The sequence below is a fragment of the Diaphorina citri genome, unplaced genomic scaffold (assembly GCF_000475195.1).
Source record: "Diaphorina citri unplaced genomic scaffold, Diaci psyllid genome assembly version 1.1 scaffold402, whole genome shotgun sequence".
Lineage (NCBI taxonomy): Eukaryota > Metazoa > Arthropoda > Insecta > Hemiptera > Psyllidae > Diaphorina > Diaphorina citri.
Genome location: NW_007377837.1, coordinates 80,450 through 106,191, shown reverse-complemented (window position 1 = coordinate 106,191; position 25,742 = coordinate 80,450). Strand labels below are relative to the sequence as shown.

The 25,742-nt window shown below is 41.7% G+C and overlaps 1 protein-coding gene across 1 annotated transcript in view; it reads right to left on the bottom strand.

Annotated features, from left to right (window-relative positions):
- Nucleotides 1–817: 817 nt before the first annotated feature.
- LOC103508467 (ras-specific guanine nucleotide-releasing factor 2-like) overlaps nt 818–25,742 on the bottom strand; it is a 70,167-nt gene continuing 45,242 nt past the window's right edge. Inside the window, exons 10-30 of the mRNA XM_026823077.1 lie at nt 20,933–21,118; nt 20,298–20,572; nt 19,450–19,571; nt 18,817–18,906; nt 18,315–18,512; nt 17,086–17,761; nt 16,615–16,816; nt 16,085–16,233; nt 15,947–15,972; nt 15,381–15,578; nt 14,902–15,100; nt 14,056–14,532; nt 12,909–13,110; nt 12,076–12,224; nt 10,700–10,726; nt 6,389–6,566; nt 5,738–5,917; nt 4,268–4,450; nt 2,443–2,640; nt 1,784–1,990; nt 818–1,047 (exon numbers count right to left, since the gene is read on the bottom strand). Coding sequence (XP_026678878.1) covers nt 838–1,047; nt 1,784–1,990; nt 2,443–2,640; nt 4,268–4,450; nt 5,738–5,917; nt 6,389–6,566; nt 10,700–10,726; nt 12,076–12,224; nt 12,909–13,110; nt 14,056–14,532; nt 14,902–15,100; nt 15,381–15,578; nt 15,947–15,972; nt 16,085–16,233; nt 16,615–16,816; nt 17,086–17,761; nt 18,315–18,512; nt 18,817–18,906; nt 19,450–19,571; nt 20,298–20,572; nt 20,933–21,118 — 4,332 coding nt within the window. The 3' untranslated portion in view covers nt 818–837. The remainder of the gene's footprint in view (nt 1,048–1,783; nt 1,991–2,442; nt 2,641–4,267; nt 4,451–5,737; nt 5,918–6,388; nt 6,567–10,699; nt 10,727–12,075; nt 12,225–12,908; nt 13,111–14,055; nt 14,533–14,901; nt 15,101–15,380; nt 15,579–15,946; nt 15,973–16,084; nt 16,234–16,614; nt 16,817–17,085; nt 17,762–18,314; nt 18,513–18,816; nt 18,907–19,449; nt 19,572–20,297; nt 20,573–20,932; nt 21,119–25,742) is intronic.

The following is a 25,742-nucleotide window of genomic DNA, read 5'->3' as shown; positions in this document are numbered from 1 at the left end:
GTCCTACTTGCCCCGAGCCTGGGCTTCTCAAGGGAGCCGGGACTTAGCAGTTAACTGTGAAAAGCTCTGTTCATAGAAGACTGACGAACAGATTTACCGCAGCTCTGTTGCAAAACTGCTTATAGTCTCTGCCGGGCTCAGATGAGAATTTCAGTCGTTTTCAGTTTCAAAAATGAACTTAAAAGTCCAAGTCAATCACAAGTAATGCTTCGATGGTGCTGATTTTGAATTTACACTTTTCGTGCCACGTCAGTCATTTATGACAATGATTATAACTCGCAAAACATAATAATGCAAAATAAACACCTTTTTATACATGTTTTTTTCTTTGGAATGGGAACTTTTCAATCGTAACATGAGTGGCCTACCGGTCGCTTTCTCTTTAGCGCGAACTGAGCGGAAGATTGGGCAGCTGAGCACAGCTCGGCCGTCCCGTGGTCCTGGGTTCGATCTCCATTGACTTCTGATGTAGCACATCTTCATCTTCGATGATCCAAGAGGTGTCCAAAATGTAGTTGGCAACCTTTGGGTTGTATTCGATCTTGTATGGCGTGTTCTGATATTGGGTGATGTCTCGAATAGTATTGGCCATCTGTAAGGAGAGAATATTATGGTAAAGATACAAGAAAGAAGGAGACCTCAAAATTCCATGAGATTCATAACTCTCTCATTCGAGCAGGATAAATAAGGTATTTTCTATTCTATTCTATATTAATGAAAGTCCAAGTCAATCACAAGTAATGCTTCGATGGTGCTGATTTTGAATTTACACTTTTCGTGCCACGTCAGTCATTTATGACAATAATTATCATGAGTGGCCTACCGGTCGCTTTCTCTTTAGCGCGAACTGAGCGGAAGATTGGGCAGCTGAGCACAGCTTGGCCGTCCCGTGGTCCTGGGTTCGATCTCCATTGACTTCTGATGAAGCACGTCTTCGTCTTCGATGATCCAAGAGGTGTCCAGGATGTAGTTGGCAACCTTGGGGTTGTATTCGATCTTGTATGGCGTGTTCTGATATCGGGTGATGTCTCGAATAGTATTGGCCATCTGTAAGGAGAGAATATTATGGTGACGATACAAGAAAGAAGAAAAAGACCTCAGAATTTCACGAGATTCATCCCTTTCAAAAATATCCTTGAGACTTTTAGGAGGCTCACAGCAGAACAGAACATATACCTACATATGAAGCAAAATTTATCCTGCCTAGTTAGCTTTGGTGGAAGGGCATCTTTCTTGTAAGCGCTAGGTCGTGGGTTAGCTTCCCGCCTGGACCGAATTTTATCCTGAACAAATTGTTGACTCTCATCCGACTCGAGTTTTACCCACTTTGTGGGCTTTATCAGGGTATTCCTCCTTGTAGTCCTGCAGTGTAGGCCAACAATTAAAGTTTCCAAAAACATATCACGGTAAGCAAGAAGCTCATAGGACCATGTCGCCTTGTAGTCCTGCAGTGTAGGCCAACAATTAAAGTTTCCAAAAACATATCACGGTAAGCAAGAAGCTCATAGGACCATGTCGAGATCTGTTGAGTTGGAGTTCTAATGTAGTAAGAAAAGATCACTTTGAAAATAGAACATTGGAACGAATTTATTTTGTTTGAGAGACGTTACACATCGGGGGCTACTGAGAATTAAGCCAGAGTGAAAATCAAGACTAAGGATTGAATCAATTCACTCTAGCCAATATTGGATATTGGAAAACCGAAATACACTGGTTCGAAACCACCATCATACACAACAAGATCCACATCCAAAACCAATGTCTACATTAGTTCCACACTTACCCGCCGGATTTTGGTGAAGTTCACCAGATTGGTTTCTCCCTCCTTCGTAAAAGTGGGATACTCTTCGTCCAGTCTTGCAAACTCGGTGAGGTACATGCCCAGATAGGGGATGCAGGGTGGATCGCAGTGTTGCAGTTTGGACTTGAAATTGTGAAAATTCTCCTCGGCGTCCACCACTTGGCGGAGTTCGTCGTACGTTTGCTTGGTCTGAAAAAGTGGAATATTGAATAGATTGGATTCTTATCTTTCTAATATACCTAACCGTTAGAAAAATGAGAAAATAAATTAAATAAAAGTAGAATAGAAGAAAATGGTTTGCTCCTGAAGGCCCAACTAACTTTTATTTCCAAAGGAATGTATGAAATACTGTCTTGAACTTTGGCATTACTTCCTCTACTGCTGGCGATGGCGTAAGGTTACGTATGACCTATTCGATATCTTCGATTTTCTCCATTCCAAAAGGGGTCGGCGTTTGTAGTTATCCGTACAAACTGTTCATATTTCGTTTCCTTAGGCCAGCCACTCACCATCAGGTACATCTGATTAGTCCTGTCAGGCCTGTTAGACCTACCTAGTACCTGATAGTGAATGGCTGGCCTATCAGGTAGACCTGAAAAGGTCAGGTCTACCTGAACCTGATAGAGAGTGGCTGGCCTTACCGTTTTCGACACCTTGTCCCAGGTCTTCTTGAGGCGGAACACACTCGAGTTATTCATGGCGGAAATGATCGTCAGGACGCCATTGAAGTTGTTCAAACATTTCAAGATATCCGCCACCGCTATCCACTTCTCTATGACGTGTACCCGTTGCGACAAATTGGACCGGTTGAGAATCTCGTTGGCGACTAGTTTGGACATCTGGAGGAATGCGGTAAAATAGAATATGCTCGAATGAGACTAAATAATCCCTTTAAACCGGCAGTCTAAACAAGGTCTTGTATATTTTGACCTATTATAGGGAACATATTTTTCAGATATAGCCATATAAATACCTTGATTACTTTTTTTTTCTATTAGTTTCTTTTTTTTTTTTTTTTTTTTTTTTTTTTTTTTTTTTTTTTTTTTTTTTTTTTTTTGAGGTGTTTTTATGAGACATTTCCATTGTTGTTTTACCAAAATAAGTTTTATCAATGACCATTATAAATTACCTGAAGGAAAGGTTTTATCATCAGTAAAATGGTTTATCCAAATTAAATCAAGCGCTGCAACGTCAAGAGTTCGAAGCGCCACCCGGCCTATATTAACACGAAAAAGAGTTTCATGGTTTTTGGGCATTTTCACCTCAAATTTTCTTTCATTTATGCCAACAGCGAGGTAAACTTGATAAATGGAGTGTATATGAAAGCATGTGATGTGTTCCAATCCACTCGACTGCTTGGGGGGTTGAGGCGAAAGCCAGCGGGTACCCGTTTTTAATTGCCCAAAAAGGGGTTTATGGAGGAACTACTTAAAATGAAGCAAAGGTTTTCACTTTTCAATCGTTCCTTTAATCAACAAGCCAGCACTACAGAAAGATGCTACAGAATTTTGTTATTTTATGACTTGACTTGGACTCGAACCACCAACCTCCAGATCCGAAGTCCACCGCGCTAACCACTACACCACTGAGGTTGGTTTATGGAGGAACTACTTAAAATGAAACAAAGGTTTTCACTTTTCAATCGTTCCTTTAATCAACAAGCCAGCACTGCAGAAAGATGCTACAGAATTTTGTACATATTTAGCACGGCTAAGTAGTAGCATACCCAGGGCCGGTTACTCACCGTATTAAAGCGTTGCGTAAACAGAACAATGTGCGGGGCTTTGGTCAACTTTTCACTCTTGAGCCACGCCTGCCCAAGGAACTCTTCAGATCGGATCGACTTGAAAATGTGGTAGTCGATGTAGGTCATCTGCTCGGCGATTTCAAGAGCGGATAAGGTCTCTATGTTCTCCTTATTAGCAACCTGTGAAGGAAACATTTATAACAATGTCTATAAATTGGTATGGGTATAATTAATGTGGTAGTCGATGTAGGTCATCTGCTCGGCGATTTCAAGAGCGGATAAGGTCTCTATGTTCTCCTTATTAGCAACCTGTGAAGGAAATATTTATAACAGTGTCTATAAATTGGTATGGGTATAATTAGGGCCATCGGCTGTAAGAAAGGCCCTGCGTCACTGCGACCTGGTTAGATCTTTTGTGACTTTCCCTTTAGGTATCTAGAAGAGCCCTAGACTTCTTAGGAAGGTCAGGGTTCTTTTAGGACTGATTTCTTTGACTTCTATAGGTGTTAAGATCATCCTTGAGAAGTAAAGCAGTTGATTGTGAGAGGCAGCACCACATTCGCACATGATGTGTTCTGCCGTTTCTGGTGCCTCTTTGTCTGTGAAACTCAGGAACAAAACAATCCCATTAAAAACTTGATTGAAGACTTGGTAACTTTGTAACTCCTCCTTATCTTTCCACCTTCGTTTCGGTGGAGAGTAGAGGGCCGGTTACTCACCGTATTAAAGCGTTGCGTAAACAGAACAATGTGCGGGGCTTTGGTCAACTTTTCACTCTTGAGCCACGCCTGTCCAAGGAACTCTTCAGATCGGATCGACTTGAAAATGTGGTAGTCGATGTAGGTCATCTGCTCAGCGATTTCAAGAGCGGATAAGGTCTCTATGTTCTCCTTATTAGCAACCTGTGAAGGAAACATTTATAACAGTGTCTATAAATTGGTATGGGTATAATTAGGGCCATCGGCTGTAAGAAAGGCCCTGTGTCACTGCGACCTGGTTAGATCTTTTGTGACTTTCCCTTTAGGTATCTAGAAGAGCCCTAGACTTCTTACGAAGGTCAGGGTTCTGTTAGGACTGATTTCTTTGACTTCTACAGGTGTTAAGATCATCCTTGAGAAGTAAAGCAGTCGATTGTGAGAGGCAGCACCACATTCGCACATGATATGTTCTGCCGTTTCTGGTGCCTCTTTGTATGTGAAACTCAGGAACAAAACAATCCCATTGAAAACTTGATTGAAGACTTGGTAACTTTGTAACTCCTCCTTATATTTCCACCTTCGTTTTGGTGGAGAGGTGCCTCTTTGTATGTGAAACTCAGGAACAAAACAATCCCATTGAAAACTTGATTGAAGACTTGGTAACTTTGTAACTCCTCCTTATCTTTCCACCTTCGTTTCGTTGGAGAGTAGAGTCCTCCTAGCCTGGCTGTGGGACTATAAACAGGGAGGAAAACAGCTAACCCTAACCAGCCTAGCTAGCTGGCAGTTTTTCAAAGGGTTCTATCTGATTTTAAAGAAGAAGCACTAGACCTCACGATGGCTGACTGTGGGTTTAGGACGTGCCAGTTAAACATGGCTAGAGACCATCATACCGGTGTATGGCTGATATTAAAAAAATATCTTTTCTCTATTCTGCCACCACCATTCGGCAAAAGCTAAAGCCGCTAACACAACAACAGCTAACCCTAACCAGCCTAGCTAGCTGGCAGTTTTTCAAAGGGTTCTATCTGATTTTAAAGAAGAAGCACTAGACCTCACGATGGCTGACTGTGGGTTTAGGACGTGCCAGTTAAACATGGCTAGAGACCATCATACCGGTGTATGGCTGATATTAAAAAAAAAATATCTTTTCTGTATTCTGCCACCACCATTCGGCAAAAGCTAAAGCCGCTAACACAACAACAAGACAGCTAACCCTAACCAGCCTAGCTAGCTGGCAGTTTTTCAAAGGGTTCTATCTGCTTTTAAAGAAGAAGCACCAGACCTCACGATGGTTGACTGTGGGTTTAGGACGTGCCAGTTAAACATGGCTAGAGACCATCATACCGGTGTATGGCTGATATTAAAAAAATATCTTTTCTGTATTCTGCCACCACCATTCGGCAAAAGCTAACACAACAACAACAACCTTCCTTTCGGTCTCCTTTCTCTTCTTCTCTATAGGTAGTTTCTCTACCAACAACCAAATACCTGTGGCGGTGCAAGCAGATCCTGAAGATTGGTTTCGTGCTTGGTGCACTCTTCCTTGGTAAGCATCCGTGTCAGTTGTGTAGCCGCCTTGTATTCCGCGGGTAGCAGGTTCGGTGTGCATACTATTTCCTCCAGGAACTCCAGGGTCATGTAGCGCAGCTCTTTGTCCTGAATGAAATCCTGTGGAATATATTATAGAGTTTTAATCACACTGCATGAAGGTTGAAGTTTAGAGCCTGATTGATGGTTACAAGTTTGAAGGTTAGAGCCTGAAGGTTAAAGCCTGATTTTTTTCTAATCATTTTTGGAAGAGACTTCATAGAGGGTACTGTAACAACAAGAGCTTATCGTTCCCAAATCGATCAAGACTAACAAGGTAGGTGCACTACCTTCCAAGGAAACTATCTAAATAAGCTTGAATTACAGTCTTCTCCTATCCTCTCCTTCTTCCCTCTTCGATTTCGCAATACTTGTACCTCAGACTCGGAAGTTCCAGTTCCCTCTATCAAACCTCTTGGAAAAAAACGGATAATCTGTGTTAACACATAGTCGACTCCGTCGATCGACGTCGACTGAAACCGTTCACTGCCAACATAGATTCACAGCGTCGAACGACGGTGTCGACTATGTATGGACACAGCTTTAAAGTACCTGAGTATGTTTGCTGATCCAGTGTCGAAGTACGTTGAGCACTCGCATCGTCGTGGCTGTGGAGAGGACACTTTCCTTTCTCTTATTCCGTACCTCCTCCACTGGGGAAATGTCGCGGGGGTTGCTGGAGGCGCTCGTGGCGATGGCAAAAGCTGTGGCAGCCGTGGACGTGCTGCTTCTGGTGGAGAAAATCAGAAGTAGGCTTGAAAATTAGAAGTTGAATTGAAACCTTTTAAAAAGGGACTGAAGAAAAGAGCAATCCTATAATACCGCAATTGTTCTCTTTGAGACAAAATAATTGAGAGATCTGAGCGAAAATTAATTCCTCCCGACTTGGTCTGGATCAGAGCAACGATTTCTATCTATCGGTTCCAAACGACAGTAAATATTCGGTGGATAGCCTCCCTTCTCGTATTTTACCCTCTCTAGGCTAAATTCTGGGGTTTATTATTTTTGGCCATTTTCCCCGCTTTATCCATCTCACACACTTCATCTTCCATTTTTCTCTTTTCCTCATCGAAAAAGAAGAAATGTTCGTTCTCTGATTAACTAAACCTACTGAAAGAAGAATGCAAACTGAAAGGATTTAGGTAAACGGGCGGAACCTATGAAAAAAGGTCTTACCTTCTTTGTGACTTTCGAAATGACGTGATGACGACTCCCGCCTTACTGGAGTGCTGAGGGGAGTCCTGTTGGAAGCTGGCTCGTGGCGTGGCTTGTCGGGCGGCACTCTCACCTTCACAGCAGCCAATGGACCTACGACCCGCGTAGAGCTGGAAAGAGTTGAGAGAGAATTCGTTAATTTCTTTGACTTGGAATAAAGATTTTTTTTTACTATATTATGAGTAAAAAGGAAAGGGATTTTATTTTTCATAAAAAAAAGAAACATCTCCAGAAAACATCACACTAGGGAACCCCTGCTCCATCTTCCAAGTTCAAACTTCTGGCCTTGTACCGGGTCCCTCGCAGCCTCAGGGACACTGCCCGTATAATCGCTATTTGGACCTTAGTTTTTATCCACCCTGATGTTGGGATAAATGTCCAGTAGACCCGACCCTTGATTAAGATTTCTTGGGATCAATGTCCGGCACACCCGACCCGAAGTTCTTTGGACTCTCCATTATGTATCGAATTTAGGTGTTTTTTCTTAAGCCTTTTGCTTGTTAACACACTACCATCACGTCACAAAAGGTAGAAACACACTACCATCACGTCACGTGAACACTCTCACCTTCACAGCAGCCAATGGACCTACGACCCGCGTAGAGCTGGAAAGAGTTGAGAGAGAATTCGTTAATTTCTTTGACTTGCAATAAAGATTCTTTTATTTGTTGGGATAAATGTCCAGCAGACCCGACCCGAAGTTCTTTGGACTCTCCATTATGTATCGAATATAGGGGTTTTTCTTAAGCCTTTTTACTTGTTAACACACTACCATCACGTCACAAAAGGTAGAAACACACTACCATCACGTCACGTGAAGTCATGAGGAGTCAGAAAGATGTAGTTCAAAGTTTTCCCGTTATACTGTAGGTAATTTCGTGCAGGACAGCCACACTACTATCATGATAATGTGTTTCTACCTTTTTTTTTGATTAGGCGCTTTAACACTTATAATAAGATCGTTCGCGCCAGTTTTCTACCTTAATAGTAAAAATCTGGGAACTCACCGCATTGGTGGTTGCGATGGAGGCAGAGCGTCTAATACATGGGTCAAAACATGATCTTGGGAGTGCTCACATAATATGTACTCGTATTCGTAAGTTACTGTTAAAAAAGAAAAAAAATTTAAGACTCGAATAGAGCAGAAAAACTTTGCAGTTCCCCATAATTTTCCCATAACCTTAACAATAAAATATGATAATAATACAATTTAATCGACACAAACTTAATTAAAGAATTACAGAAGGTAAGTTATATAGGGGGAAGAAAAATGATTGGTCAAACAATTTTGGAAAATACATGCATGATTGTAATTAGTGATGTCATAATAAGTAATATTATACATTGCAAATATATCATGGATCATCAAGAGATTCTAGTGGATACAGAAAAAATAGAGAAAAAATCGGACAGTTACATTACTTTCCTGGTTTGATCACGCGATATGTTAGGCTAGTCACTCACTATGAGATAGACCTGACGACAGGTACACCTGATAGTGTGTGTGCCTGTCAGGTGTCAGGTCTACCTTATAGTGAGTGGCTGGCCTTAGAGTGACATATAGGCACATAGTCTGGCAATTTTATCTTCCATACGGTGTGATTGGCCTTCGTTAACATGTCAATAAACCTATGATGTCAAATTTTTGCTATGTACCAGAGAAACCTTTATTGTAATTAGTGATGTCATAATAAGTAATATTATACATTGCAAATATATCATGGATCATCAAGAGATTCTAGTGGATACAGAAAAAATAGAGAAAAAATCGGACAGTTACATTACTTTCCTGGTTTGATCACGCGATATGTTAGGCTAGTCACTCACTATGAGATAGACCTGACGACAGGTACAAAATATTTGGGACGTTGCGTTGGTACATCCACTGAATATATTTTTTAGCCCGTCCTTCCTTTATTATTACGATAGTAATAATAAAAGGTATAAGGGACGGGCTATTGTATTCGCTTCGGTGTCGACTGTCTGTCTGTCTATCCCCATAGAAGGACTTACCCAAACCTATATATCAAATTAAAGGTCTTTTTACCAGGAACACGAAAGTGGTGCTGCAAATTTTGTCCAGAAAAAAAATCTTTTTTGGGAGATTTTTTCACATTTTCTCACACAAATGAGCTCTGATCTTGAAATTTGTCGCGACGACCTATGAACTCAAAGCGAGAAAGTTTTAGATAACACTTCAGTCGATAATTAAGACCGGTTTTAGCGTCACCTGTGTTGGGCTACGCCGAGCAAGGCCAATAAATGGATGGGTGACTTCAACATTATATTGGGAGTAAAGGGCGAACGGGCTCTAGTCTCGATCCTGAGATATGATCAATTTTTGATCGCTAAAATCACCATAAGAAATACACGGAGTGCAGAGACTGCGGGAGAGAAAACTTTTCCTTGCTCGCCTAATATTTGAGTTTCGTTTATGTTTTTTTTGTTTGATAAATACAAGTTCGGCCATGCCTTTTCCAGAAGTTTGGCCATGCCTCGGGATGAACTAGCGGGCTTCCGGAGCGAAGCGACGGAATTCAGCTAGTCTTATATTATAAGAACGAGATCCATTCACTCATTCACATTTCATAGTTCACACACTGATCGTTCTATCTCGAGAACCACAACACCTAGAAAGCTTAAATTTGGTAGGAATATTCCTTTTATGGTCTGGGTGTGCAATAAGAAAGGATTTTGCGAAAATCTACACCGATCCTGAGATATGATCAATTTTTGATCGCTGAAATCTCCATAAGAAATACACAGAGTGCAGAGACTGCGGGAGAGAAAACTTTTCCTCGCTCGCCTAATATTTGAGTTTCGTTTATGTTTTTAGTTTGATAACTACAAGTTCGGCCATGCCTTTTCCACAAGTTTGGCCATGCCCCGGGATGAACTAGCGGGATTCCGGAGCGAAGCGACGGAATTCAGCTAGTAATAATAATAAAAACATCAAATAATATAGCCTCTGGGTCCCAGTCAGCTTTTGTCTGTTCACAGTTAAAGTTAACTAACCGGCGCGAACGACCTTAACATATACATAAGTGTTAAAGCGCCTTATCGGAAAAAAAAAAGTTAACTATAGGTAGCTTTTGAGTTGTTAGCAATGTTAGCATTGATGTAAAGCTCAAAATTATTTTGGAATTAACAGATGTGTAGGTGGTTGGTGGTACTGTTTGCTTTCATCCCATAAAATAAAGACATACCTATCTAACTTTAGTCCCGGGCAAAAATAAACAGAGGCCACACGTAACAGTTTACTTGACAGTTTGCAATTTTGCATGACAAGTAAATAACTTGTTGTTTAATTTGTGTTTGGCTAATACAATTTTTGTTCAATATGAGAATGGCCTGGCGGGTTTCCGCCAGGCCGCCAATATGAGAAAGGGAAATACAATATGGCCTTTCAAGAAATTCGCTCTCTCAAAATGATCTGTTTGGTACACAATGTGATTATTATCCACACATAATGGACTAGGTAGATGTCAAACTAGATTTATCAAGCAAAACTGTTACGTGTGGACCCTGCCTAATGAAGACAACACAAAATCTACAAGGAAATATCAAATGGAGTTTTGACACAATGACTGCAAAGAAGACTAAGGAAGTAAGAAATTGAGTTACTGACTGACATGTCGCGGGGGTTGCTGGAGGCGCTCGTGGCGATGGCAAAAGCTGTGGCAGCCGTGGACGTGCTGCTTCTGGTGGAGAAAATCAGAAGTAGGCTTGAAAATTAGAAGTTGAATTGAAACCTTTTAAAAAGGGACTGAAGAAAAAAGCAATCCTATAATACCGCAATTGTTCTCTTTGAGACCTGGGGTACATTATCCGTTATGTTTTCAAAGTACGCCATGTTTGAAGATTTTTGAAGAGAGACGAAATTGTGCTCTGAATTGTTTAAAACCGGGCTCTCCATGTCACTGGCTGTATTCACTTAGTCCATGGACTACTGGGTGCAGTCATTGGAGGTTGACAGTGTAACTGGCCGCAAAACCAGTGCCCTGTCTGTCTGTCTGTCCCCATAGAAGGACTTATCCAAACCTGGTCGACCTATATATCAAATTAAAGGTCTTTTTACCAGGATCACGAAAATGGTGGTGCAAATTTTGTCCAGAAAACCATAAAGGCAAAAAAAACAAAAAACTGGTTTTTGCGAGATTTTTTTCACATTTTCTTACACAAATGAGCTCTGATCTCGAAATTTGTTACATACATACATACATACATACATACATACATACATACATACATACATACATACATACATACATACATACATACTACATACATACATACATACATACATACATGATATGATATAGGGCGTTTCATCGATCCGATGTTGCCGCAGTTGTCCCAATTGGTCCCAGGCATGTTGAGCTCCTCATGTCTGTCGGTCTGTTCCCATAGAAGGACTTATCCAAACCTGGTCGACCTAGGTATATATCAAATTAAAGGTCTTTTTACCAGGAACACGAAAATGGTGGTGTAAATTTTGTCCAGAAAACCATAAAGCCAAAAAACCAAGAAAACTAGTTTTTGGGGGATTTTTTTCACATTTTCCCACACAAATGAGCTCTGATCTTGAAATTTTTCGCGACGACCTATGAACTCAAAGCGAGAAAGTTTTGGATAACACTTCAGTCGATCATTTAAGACCGGTTTTAGCGTTACCTATGTTAAGCTACGCCGAGCAAGGCCAATAAATGGATGGGTGACTTGAACCTTATATTGGGAATAAAGGGAGAACGGGCTCTAGTCTTGATTTTAAATCATTACATGAAAGTAAAATCGAAAAATCAAATCAAGAATAATAATAAACTGAATATTAAACAAATTAGGTAAGTACAGAAGTACTGATTTTCTTTAATCACGATCGACTAAACTACGGGCTAAAAAATTCCCGGAGGGACGGACCCAGCTTGTTCTCTTTTCCAGACTGAAAATGGACGAATTTTTGTTCTTCAATTGGGGTGAAAGAAGGCCAGAGATAGACGGATCGAATGACGGATAAAACGACTTACCTTCTTTGTGACTTCCGAAATGACGTGAAGACGACTCCCGCCTTGCTGGAGTGTTGAGGCGAATCCTGCTGGAAGCTGGCCCGTGGCGTAGTCTGTCGGGCGGCACTCTCACCTTCACAGCAGCCAATGGACCTACGACCCGAGTAGAGCTGGAAAGAGCGGAGAGAAAGGATTGGTTAATTTATTTGATTAGGATTTCATTAGACCAATGTCTCGCAAAATCGAAGTTTTTTTGGACTATGTGTTTGGAATATACAGACTTTTTTATTATACTTTTTTAGCCAAACACCTGGGAGCAGCCTAAAGGTAGAACCACACTACCATCACGTCACCCGTCACGTCACGTGAAATCATGATCGGTTGGTCCAGTGGTAACGCGCTTGCTTGCCATGCAGAAGGTCCCGGGTTCGAATCCCACCATCGACAAAAATTTGTACTCGTTTTTCGATTGCAAATATTTCAACGGGTTACTTTCTGGTGTTCCCGTGTTGACCCAGCACCTAAATGGGAAGTATTGTGTCTCTTCTCGCCCATCTGATAAGAGGCATACTACGGGATGGGCATGCTACGACACAGACCACAAGCGTCCAATGTAACAGTTATTTCATCGCTACGAAATAAAAACGGCGGTGAAACACTCATCTTAAAAAAAAAAAAAAGTCTTTCCATAATATTGTAGGTAATATGGTTCAGTACAGCCACACTATATCACGTGACGTGACGCGACTTGATGATAGTGTGTTTCTACCTTTTATTCGATTAGGCGCTTGAACACTACTTATACATAGTAAGGTCGTTCGCGGCAATGTTTCTAGTAAAGATTTGAGACTCACCGCATTAGTGGTTGCGATGGAGGCGGAGCGGGAAGAGTGGGCGCTGAGGTTCCAGCAGTCTTTATCTTCGCTCAGGTAGGGATCGTCACCCGCCACGCTGCGATTCCGGATGGGGAAATGTTGAACGTTAGCATCAGAGCCGCGACGACTCATCAGGATGTGGGACAGGGAGGCGAATCGGCTCTGCCGTTCTGGGCCCAATCTGGAAAAGTTGAGATTTTGTTAGATAAACTACTATGTATCTTCTTTGTGATTTCTCAATTTCTTGAGAAATCACATTGATCTCAGGTACTTACCATAAGCTTTGTGCAAAACAATATAGCTATGTATCTTCTTTTTCAAACGTACATTTATTTTAGGTTTTGAGAGACTATAAAGAAGTGGTTAAACCCCAGGATTACTTTTGAATTAAACTAATTTATTTTAACTATATATAAAAAAAATCTGGTGTGAACATCACACGACTTTCTATTACATTTGCGAATAAGTACTAAAAGAAAGAAAACCCGTCATCCGCCACACTCCGTTTCCGGATGGGGAAGTGTTGCACGTTAGCGTCCGAGCCGCGATGACTCATCAGGATGTGGGACAGGGAGGCGGATCGGCTCTGCCGTTCTGGACCCAGTCTAGAAAAGTTGAGATTTTGGTTAGATATCTTCTTTTATGAGCGTGCTTATGGGCTAAGGCAAGGTGAGTGGGCGCTGAGGTTCCAACAGTCGTTATCTTCGCTCAGGTAGGGATCGTCATCCGCCACACTCCGTTTCCGGATGGGGAAGTGTTGAACGTTAGCGTCCGAGCCGCGATGACTCATCAGGATGTGGGACAGGGAGGCGGATCGGCTCTGCCGTTCTGGGCCCAGTCTAGAAAAGTTGAGATTTTGGTTAGATATCTTCTTTTATGAGCGTACTTATGGGCTAAGGCAAGGTGAAGAGGGAGGGAGGGAGGGAGGGAGAGAGAGAGAGAGAGAGTTAAAAAAGAAGTGGTTAATCCTGGAACTGATTGTACATTGCAAGAGAGTTTACAGTTAACCATATTTCAAGGTTAAAACTAAGACCATCAGTGTTTGCGAAAATTATTTCGAACAATAATTTGTTTATACCTACCTACTCTAATATTTTAGCAGATATAATTAAATTTAGAAGCTCACCTGGTGCTGTCCTGGGCAAAGGCCGGTTCCTTGAGTTGGGGCATCGTTTCTTCCTGATGGGAATGTCTGTGCTGTCGATGATGGGGCGTTTCCTTGAATATCCGCGGGGGTGGAGGTGGCGGATTCTTGTCCAACAGAAACGACGATGTGTGGATGTGCGGGATTGGTGCCGTGGTCGGAGGTCGTGGAATGAGTTTGGGGCTCTTCGGTCCACCGATCTTTTCTTCTAAAAAAGTGGTCGGTCGAACTGTCTTCGGACTTGGCGGAGGTCCACTCGTCCCTTGGACCGACGCCAACTTGGGACTTTGAGGAACGCCTGTCACGTGACATGGTTTTGGACTCTGAGGGCTTCCGGCACTTGAGAAGGACGTTTTGACACTCTGCGGGGTCGAAGAACCGGACGTGGAAGGTCGGGAACCTTGCGGGGAGCTCTGAGGGGTGGGAAGGGATTGCTGAGGTGGGGAAGTGGCGGGAGTGGTCGTGGTTGATGACGTCACAGAAGAAGAGGTCGCTCCAGATGGTGACGTGGTGGTTGTGGTACTAGGAACAGTAGGTTTAAACTCCTCTTCGTGCATTTGCCCTGTGTCGGAGCTACTAAGTCCCATTGGATCCTGCGTTGAACCTTTGACACGTTTGGCAACGTAGCCTACTTTTTAGATGAATCCTTGCTGCCATATTCAAATGGATGAACCATAGGCTGGCAACCTAGCCGGCTTAAGCAATCTCACTGGAAGGCGCAATGTTCAATTTCAGGTTAGGGATAGAAATCAGAGGGACAAAATTCCTATTTTTCCCAAGGGTTGTCTCTCTGAGCTCCCGGCATAGGTAGTTGACGTGGCGGGAGTGGTCGTGGTTGATGACGTCACAGAAGAAGAGGTCGCTCCAGATGGTGACGTAGTGGTTGTGGTACTAGGAACAGTAGATTTAAACTCCTCTTCGTGCATTTGCCCCGTGTCGGAGCTACTAAGTCCCATTGGATCCTGGCCTACCAAGGTACGCTGGCTGATATTTCCTGGACTAGATGGACCACTGAGGACGGTGATTTCTGCGAAGAAAGTAGATTGCATCAGAAAATCATTCCTCGTTAAAACAAGTCAAATAGAGGACCCATTTTGTTGAAATGGGGTCGAGTGGATTGGAACATAGGTATCACAATTATCACATGGCTTCAAGTACACTCCATTTGTTAACGGTCTAGGTTTTCCTTGTCCTTAGAATCAATTTAATTTGAAAATTACCCATCACCACTTGTTCAATAATTACTTGATTACCCGAAAACATTGTCAGCAATATAGCAATACATATATACCAATACGGAAACTTACCACTGGTGGATCCCGTCAGCGTTTCATTGCTCGAAGATCCAGCGATGTTATTACTGGGCACATTCAAGTTGGTAGAGGAGCCACTGGTTTCCTGAGGCTTGTCCACTCGAATGCTGATCTTACGGTGTTGTGTCCCTGGGGATTGAGACCCGTGTCCTGAGGACTCCTTGATGAGGCCGAGATTTTTGTCTTCTTCGTCTGAAAATGAGAAAGTGGGTGAGAGAGGATGTTTGGACACACTTTTACTCAACGTTCACAATAATATGGTAAGGCGATCTTGGTCGAACACGTGCTTATTCTGGGTTTCAGGCGATTTCGATCGACATCAGCCTACTGCTGGAGTAAAAGAACTGTTTATACTGCGGGAATAAAGGGACATTTCAGTCTCGTTCCGGTAGTGTAAATAGGGTTTACTCGTATTGTAATTCTATTCTATTATTTCTATCTATCGGTTCCAAACGACAGTAAATATTCGGTGAATAGCCTCCCTTCTCGTATTTTACCCTCTCGAGGCTAAATTCTGGGGGTTATTATTTTTGCCATTTTCCCCGCTTTATCCATCTCACACACTTCATCTTCCATTTTTCTTTTCCTCATCGAAAAAGAAGAAATGTTCGTTCTCTGATTAACTAAACCTACTGAAAGAAGAATGCAAACTGAAAGGATTTAGGTAAACGGGCGGAACCTATGAAAAAAGGTCTTACCTTCTTTGTGACTTTCGAAATGACGTGATGACGACTCCCGCCTTACTGGAGTGCTGAGGGGAGTCCTGTTGGAAGCTGGCTCGTGGCGTGGCTTGTCGTGCGGCACTCTCACCTTCACAGCAGCCAATGGACCTACGACCCGCGTAGAGCTGGAAAGAGTTGAGAGAGAATTCGATAATTTCTTTGACTTGGAATAAAGATTCTTTCATTTGTTTAGATATATGTCCAGCAGACCCGACCCGAAGTTCTTTGGAGTCTCCATTATGTATCGAATTTAGGGGTTTTTTCTTAAGCCCTTTTACTTCACTACCATCACGTCACAAAAGGTAGAAACACACTCCCATCACGTCATGCGGAGTCAGAAAGATGTAGTTCAAAGTTTTCCCGTTATACTGTAGGTAATTTCGTGCAGGACAGCCACACTATCATGATAATGTGTTTCTACCTTTTTTCGATTAGGCGCTTTAACACTTATAATAAGATCGTTCGCGCCAGTTTTCTACCTTAATAGTAAAGATTTGGGAACTCACCGCATTGGTGGTTGCAATGGAGGCGGAGCGGGAAGAGTGGGCGCTGAGGTTCCAACAGTCGTTATCTTCGCTCAGGTAGGGATCGTCATCCGCCACACTCCGTTTCCGGATGGGGAAGTGTTGCACGTTAGCGTCCGAGCCGCGATGGCTCATCAGGATGTGGGACAGGGAAGCGGATCGGCTCTGCCGTTCTGGGCCCAGTCTGGAAAGGTTGAGATTTTGGTTAGATATCTTCTTTTATGAGTGTGCTTATGGGCTAAGGCAAGGTCAAGAGGGAGGGAGGGAGAGAGAGAGTTAAAAAAGAAGTGGTTAATCCTGGAACTGATTGTACATTGCAAGAGAGTTTACAGTTAACCATATTTCAAGGTTAAAACTGAGACCATCAGTGTTTGCGAAAATTATTTCGAACAATAATTTGTTTACCTACCTACTCTAATATTTTAGCAGATATAATTAAATTTAGAAGCTCACCTGGTGCTGTCCTGGGCAAAGGCCGGTTCCTTGAGTTGGGGCATCGTCTCTTCCTGATGGGAATGTCTGTGCTGTCGATGATGGGGCGTTTCCTTGAATATCCGCGGGGGTGGAGGTGGCGGATTTTTGTCCAACAGAAACGACGATGTGTGGATGTGCGGGATTGGTGCCGTGGTCGGAGGTCGTGGAATGAGTTTGGGGCTCTTCGGTCCACCGATCTTTTCTTCTAAAAAAGTGGTCGGTCGAACTGTCTTCGGACTTGGCGGAGGTCCACTCGTCCCTTGGACCGACGCCAACTTGGGACTTTGAGGAACGCCTGTCACGTGACATGGTTTTGGACTCTGAGGGCTTCCGGCATTTGAGAAGGAAGTTTTGACACTCTGCGGGGTCGAAGAACCGGACGTGGAAGGTCTGGAACCTTGCGGGGAGCTCTGAGGGGTGGGAAGGGATTGCTGAGGTGGGGAAGTGGCGGGAGTGGTCGTGGTTGATGACGTCACAGAAGAAGAGGTCGCTCCAGATGGTGACGTGGTGGTTGTGGTACTAGGAACAGTAGGTTTAAACTCCTCTTCGTGCATTTGCCCTGTGTCGGAGCTACTAAGTCCCATTGGATCCTGCCCTACCAAGGTACGCTGGCTGATATTTCCTGGACTAGATGGACCACTGAGTACGGTGATTTCTGCAAAGAAAGTAGATTGCATCAGAAAATCATTCCTAGTTAAAACAAGTCAACTAGAGGACCCATTTTCTTGAAATGGGGTCGGCTTGGAACATATCCTGGACTAGATGGACCACTGAGTACGGTGATTTCTGCAAAGAAAGTAGATTGCATCAGAAAATCATTCCTAGTTAAAACAAGTCAAATAGAAGACCCATTTTCTTGAAATGGGGTCGAGTGGCTTGGAACATAATCACATGGTTTCAAGTACACTCCATTTGTTAACGGTCTAGGTTTTCCTTGTCCTTAGAATCAATTTAATTTGAAAATTACCCATCACCACTTGTTCAATAACTACTTGATTACCCGAAAACATTGTCAGCAACATAGCAATACATATATACCAATATCATGGCTTCAAGTACACTCCATTTGTTAACGGTCTAGGTTTTCCTTGTCCTTAGAATCAATTTAATTTGAAAATTACCCATCACCACTAGTTCAATAACTACTTGATTACCCGAAAACATTGTCAGCAACATAGCAATACATATATACCAATACGGAAACTTACCGCTGGTGGATCCCGTCAGCGTTTCATTGCTCGAAGATCCAGCGATGTTATTACTGGGCACATTCAAGTTGGTAGACGAGCCACTGGCTTCCTGAGGCTTGTCCACTCGAATGCTGATCTTACGGTGTTGTGTCCCTGGGGATTGAGACCCGTGTCCTGAGGACTCCTTGATGAGGCCGAGATTTTTGTCTTCTTCGTCTGAAAATGAGAAAGTGGTTGAGAGAGGATTCTAAAGCTGTGTCCACACATAGTCGACGGCCGGTCGACTATGTTTGGACACACTTTTACTCAACGTTCACAATAATATGGTAAGGCGATCTTGGTCGAACACGTGCTTATTCTGGGTTTCGGGCGATTTCGATCGACATCAGCCTACTGCTGGAGTAAAAGAACCATTTATACTGCGGGAATAAAGGGACTTTTCAGTCTCGTTCCGGTAGTGTAAATAGGGTTTACTCGTATTGTAATTCTATTCTATTCTATTCTAACATTTATAACTTACATTTTCTGGATCTCCGAGTGGTCTTGGGGAAATGGCAAGTGGAATCAAAGCTCTCCCGATGACCGTCACCCATGATTTCGGAAGCATAACCTGAAAAAAATCAATAATTAATTATGTTTGAGCTAGCCTAGTTAGATGGCCTTGTATAAAGCGCTAAGTCGCGGGTTCGATTATCCCAAACAGATGAGATTCGTTTTCGGAACGGTTGGTTTTCTCCTATCCTGTCCTCCTTGTGTCTTGGATTTCGGGACGCTAAGACCTCCGATGTTACAGTTCCCTTATGGTTCGTTCTTAGAATGTTTGGCTTGTTGCTATCCTGTCCTCCTCTCTTCGATTTCGGTGCGATAGGACCTTCGTTGTCATAGTTCCCTTAAACCTCTCTATAAAATAGCTTACCTGAAGTTCGATTATCCCAAACAGATGAGATTCGTTTTCGGAACGGTTGGTTTTCTCCTATCCTGTCCTCCTTGTGTCTTGGATTTCGGGACGATAAGACCTCCGTTGTTACAGTTCCCTTATGGTTCGTTCTTGGAATGTTTGGCTTGTTGCTATCCTGTCCTCCTCTCTTCGATTTCGGTGCGATAGGACCTTCGTTGTCACAGTTCCCTTAAACCTCTCTATAAAATAGCTTACCTGAGGAGGCGCCACTGATTCGCCTGGAAGTAGTGGCGGTGCTGCTTCTCCTTCTCTCGGGAGTATATATCGGGAGCGTGTCACTGGTGGGGACTTGACTGAGGGAGATATCGTCCAGAGACCTGGGAGTAAGAAAAGGTGCAATAGTGTGAGTAATCGTTCACCAAAACGGTAATTCGGGGTGACCAAAAAGGTAAAATAAAAGCTTTTTTTTCACGAAAAAAGTAAAAATATGTATCAAACACAGTATATTAAGCTAGCGATGATAGCACGTAGAAGGCACCAGTTCCAAATGAATAAATGATTTCACAAAACATTGTGTGGGTGACCATCTATACAATCGCGGGAGGGATGGGTGAGCTTGACCTAAGGAGGCGCGAGTAGCTTGTCACCGAATGGCGGGTAAAACCCCCGTCGCTAAAAACCTTAGCAGTTATACAATGACGTTAAAGCCCTTTTAAACAAAATGAGTTTTCATAGCGAATAGCTTCCTAGGGACCCAAAAACACAATCCCGACCCCAGAGTTGTGATTAGAAATGAATAACTCGTCCCAAAAGGGGATTTAGCTAAAAAGGCTACTCATACACAAAAAGCCCAAGGTGTAGGAGCAAGACAGCCCTAAAGGATGAGTCAAGCCTCTACGAATCTTCGAGCTAAGAAGGCCCTTATAAACACAATCCCGACCCCAGAGTTGTGATTAGAAATGAATAACTCGTCCCAAAAGGAGATTTAGCTAAAAAGGCTACTCATACACAAAGAGCCCAAGGTGTAGGAGCAAGACAGCCCTAAAGGATGAGTCAAGCTTCTACGAATCTACGAGCTAAGAAGGCCCTTGAATAGGACTCACATGGTAGATTCAAACTCTCCGCCCGGTCCAGGGCCGGGATGATGGTGGTGATGTTGTCCGGCCTTGGTGGCATAATACTCGTCCTCCTGATCTTGGTCCGAGTCCGGGGGTTCCGCGTTATAGAACGCTTTGCGTAACGCTTCTAGAACGGTGACACCGTTCGTGAACGCCCGGTACGTGAGAAGGAAGGTGTTGAGAAAGTCGATCGAGACGAAGCGGAGGTCGGTCAGGTTCTCGAGGAGCTTTTCCTTGGTGGCGTAGACTATGTGGGGGATCTGAAACAGAAACATAGGAATAAGGGTTCTGAAAAATCGATTAATCGATCAATAAAAATAAAAATAAAAAAAAAAAAATCCGAGCCCTATCAGGGATAGTATAGCTATGGGAAAACGGACTTTTCTTAAGCTGTCATACTCAAGTAACACCAGATCTAATCAGCTAGAAATGGCATAGGGCTTGAAAAGCCGATGATCCTGGTTTTTCCAATAACCAGGTCAGATAAGCTGACCCGGCTATATTGGAAACTCACTGTTTTAATGAGCCTAATCGTTAGTGTCGTAAAAATCATCGTTTCAGTATTTGCTAAGATATTAACTACAAAAGGAAGGAGTATATTCAACAACAATCAAACTCACGGTCTGCGACTCATAACAATAGCCGCCTCCGCCGACCCGCTGCGGGTTCCTGTGGTGAAGGTACTTGATGTCGACGTCGTCACGAAATAAGTTCGGATCGTGACGGATCGCACTTAGCATCGTGATAGACGCTGTCTCCGTGAGAGTGCTCCGCAGGAGATTGTTGTAATGCACCGAGTCCATGCACTGGAATGGAAAGAAAATAAATTAGAAAATCTAATATGCTACCATAAAAGAAGTTAAAGAGGAAGAATCATTAACGGTAACAAAGGTGCATATTATGAGGGGACAGAAAAGATGATAAAGAACAAGCTGGGTCCGTCCCTCCGGGAATTTTTTAGCCCGTAGTTTATTCGATCGTGATTAGAGAAAATCAGTACCTATGTACCTACCTAATTTGTTTAATATTCAGTTTTCTTGATTTGATTTTTCGATTTTACTTTCATGTAATGATTTAAAATCAAGACTAGAGTCCGTTCTCCCTTTATTCCCACTATAAGGTTTAAGTCACCCATCCATTTATTGGCCTTGCTCGGCGAAGCTTAACATAGGTGACGCTAAAACCGATCTTAAAATAACGACTGAAGTGTTATTTTCATAGGTCGTCGCGACAAATTTCGAGATCAGAGCTCATTTGTGTGAGAAAATGTGAAAAAAATCCCGCAAAAACCGTTTTTCATAGGTCGTCGCGACAAATTTCGAGAACAGAGCTCATTTGTGTGAGAAAATGTGAAAAAAATCCCCCAAAAACCAGCTTTTTTGGTTTTTTGGCTTTATGGTTTTCTGGACAAAATTTGCACCACCATTTTCGTGATCCTGGTAAAAAGTTCATAGGTCGTCGCGACAAATTTCAAGATCAGAGCTCATTTGTGTGAGAAAATGTGAAAAAAATCCCCCAAAAAACCAGTTTTTTGGTTTTTTGGCACCACCATTTTCGTGTTCCTGGTAAAAAGACCTTTAATTTGATATGTAGGTCGACTAGGTTCGGATAGTCCTTCTATGGGGACAGAAAGAGTTACTTTTTATTACTATGGTAATAATAAAGGAAGGACGGACTAAAAAGGTAAAATATCAACATAAAAAAGTAAAAAGAGAATGGAGGACATTGAAAAGATTATCCCAGTAGAAAGCATTGAATAGGCTTCCAGAAAAGGTATCTAGCTGTGCACCCTTCAGTGAACTAAATAAATAACTAGCAGATGAGAATGCCTATCAAAGTAAAAAGAAGCAAAAGCTATGTCTTATAATAAGATTCTTATTAGGACTTCTGATGAAAAAGATTTATTAGGTACAAGCAGGAATCAGGAAAGTATGGCGGAGAAAATATAAAAAAAGTTAATTTAGAGGCACTGAATGCAAAACTTCATAATAAAAGTTCTGTCAAGGGAAAAATTCTTGGAATCTCTCAATAATTAGGAAGCTCTAACATTGTAGGAGCTGAGAGATTGAAGGAAAAATGTAGTATGGTGAAATATGTAGTCATAATCAAAGTTTTTAATCAAAGTTTTTTTTCGATAAAGAGAACTGTAACTGTCAAGGTCAAAGAGAGAAGATAGGATAGGAGAAAGCCAGCCGTTCCGAGAAGGAACATTATCCCATTAGGATAAAATCCGCCCCGGGCGGGAATCAAACCCACGACCTAGCGCTTACACTGCAGACGCGCTAGGAACCAAGCTAACATTTAGAGGCACTGAATGCAAAACTTCATAATAAAAGTTCTGTCAAGGGAAAAATTCTTGGAATCTCTCAATAATTAGGAAGCTCTAATATTGTAGGAGCTGAGAGATTGAAGGAAAAATGTATTATGATGAAATATGTAGTCATAATCAAAGTTTTTTTCGATAAAGAGAACTGTAACTGTCAAGGTCAAAGAGAGAAGATAGGATAGGAGAAAGCCAGCCGTTCCGAGAAGGAACATTATCCCATTAGGATAAAATCCGCCCCGGGCGGGAATCAAACCCACGACCTAGCGCTTACACTGCAGACGCGCTAGGAACCAAGCCCGCATCAAGTATTACCTGAGTGATGTCACCATCCTGTAAGAATTAGGGGTGGATCATCCTAATCAGTGGACAGAGATGGCACAGGACAGGAACCAATGGAGAGGCGTTGTGAATGAAGTCAAGGATCCTCGTGGTCTGTGATGGCTGTATAGTAGTAGTAGTGGTAGTAATGATTTGAAATCAAGACTAGAGTCCGTTCTCCCTTTAAAACCGATCTTAAAAGATCGACTGACGTGTTATAAAAGTTTTCCTAGTTCATAGGTCGTCGCGACAAATTTCAAGATCAGAGCTCATTTGTGTGAGAAAATGTGAAAAAAATCCCCCAAAAAAACAGTTTTTTGGTTTTTTGGCACCACCATTTTCGTGTTCCTGGTAAAAAGACCTTTAATTTGATATATAGGTCGACTAGGTTTGGATAGGTAAGTCCTTCTATGGTGACAGACAGACGACACCGAAGCGAATACAATAGTCCGTCCCTTATACCTTTTTATTTCTATGGTAATAATAAAGGAAGGACGGACTAAAAAGGTAAAATATCAACATAAAAAAGTACAAAGAGAATGGAGGACATTGAAAATGGCAATTAGAACAAGCATTCTGGTTTTTACCTAATAGGAATATAATAAATGGTTCCGCAATTCCAATAGACAGTCACATGGTAGCAAAAAGAACGAAAAGGCTGATTTGAAGATAAATAGGTAGGACAACTAGAGACAGGTGAAGAGTGAGTTGAAACAAAAAAAAATTCCTTGGACCACTGTGTCAATGGATCAAATATTGTCAAAACATGTAAACGCGTATTTTTTCTTTGGAATCCTAGCCGATTTCCCCTCTTCTGAAGAACATTCCCATCTTTTAAGGGAGAATACAAGATTTCGATTACCCAGAAGGTTGCCTGTGGTAGCACTTGTATTAAACATTGAAAATCCAAGATGGCATCTTCTCAATTACATAAATACACAGTTGTCTTGTCCCATATTTACCTATGGTCTTATCCCATATTTACTTACCTGTACACTTATCGCTGGCATAAGTTCCTATATATGTAGGTACCCTCTTTCAAGTAGAACAGAATATACCCTGATAATTATGTACCTTGTTTTTACTACCAAAATGAGACTGGAAAGTCCCTTTACTCCCGCGGTCTAAACAAGGTCTTATGTATTTGGTACTACATTTTTAAAATAAAAAAGAAAAATTAAATTACAATTGTATTTAAAAATAACTCTCCTTTTTAAAGTTCTTTTTTGCATTCTGATTAAGAAAAAAAAAAAAAAAAAAAAAAAAAAAAAAAAACATACCTAGGTACGCGTTTACACACTGTTCATAAGAATAGGGAATTGAGAAGTCCACTGAAAAGAGTAGTTCTTATGTATAACTCACTGTTCAAACACGTCTAGACATAATCTCAAAGTAAAATAATATATTGACAAGGGTTTAATAGGGTTTAATGATCTACTGAATTCAAATGTTGGATAATTGGGTAGGAGAAAAAACTTGTACTCTGTCTACAGGGTTCGAAAGATGAATTTGTTTTTACTGCAAAATTAACAGAATTGAAAGGTTATTTCTGCTATCCAACAGCAGGACCCCTAAGGGTTTTGCACGCTTACCTCGTCATGCATCTGGCGTGACAGGTCTTCCAGTTGTTGTCGCGCATTCTGAAGACTTTTCCTCTCGACATGATCGTGAGGCGTGTGAGCAAGTAGTTCATGAAGCGTGACAATATACCGGGGAATTTGAAAGGTTAACATTAACACTCATATTTATGAACAAAATACTAGCTCTCATGTAGCACAGAAACATCAATTTCAAACATTTGACAATTTTTGTTCATAAATACGGATGTAAGATTGTTAAACATTGCACTCTGTCCAAAATCTTTTTTTTTTTTTTTAATTTATTTACGCGCTAAGCAGCAAGGCCATGTGTGGAAAAAAATACAAGTTTTTCAGGTAATTGTTATTTTTTTCTTTTAAGAAACTGGAGGACTTCTTTTATGGTTCCTTCGTCGTCTTTCAGAATGTCTGAGATGCTGGCCGACGAGAAACTGGGGGGTCTGAAATCTGAAACGCATATTTCTACAAGAGATCAGGATATGCTCAAATCGGACAAACTGTTCTTAAGTCATCTCGGAACAAAGAGACAGACAGACATGCAAACAAAATCATTGAGTTAGAACTTGAAACTCACTTTGAACGGTCAATTCCTATCTATGAAACTCATGTAATAAATTTATAAAATCAATTTTTCTATAGAGGTTAATACTGTAATACCCCCAGCTGGACTCCCCTTCTCTTAGAGAGCTCTTTTTACTTTTTCAATTTATTGTTGAAAAAAAAAAAGTGAAAATAGGGTATATAAAAAAAGGTTGGCTTTCCATACAATGCGGACAAGACAAGGAGAAAATTGTTCATCCCTCTCACTCCCTCACTGTTTTTTTTTAATGCAACAGATGGTTTTTAAGTTTTTATAACAATTTCTTATTACTTTACAACCTTTCTGTTGAGATTTAAAATTAAGTGTTTGTTTACCATGCTTTTGTTATTTTTAAAAGTTTCATTTCAGAATTAAAATCAAGACTATGTAAAAACGTCACGTCACGTCACGTGAGTTCAAGGGAAGTCAGAAAGATGTAGTTCGAAGTTTTCCCATAATATTGTAGGTAATTTCGTTCAAGACAGTCACACTACCATCATGTTACGTCACGTGACGTGATAGTAGTGTGGCTGTCCTGAATTAGATTACATACGAGTATTATGGGAAAACTTTGAACTACATCCTTCTGACTCCCCATGAGCTCAAGT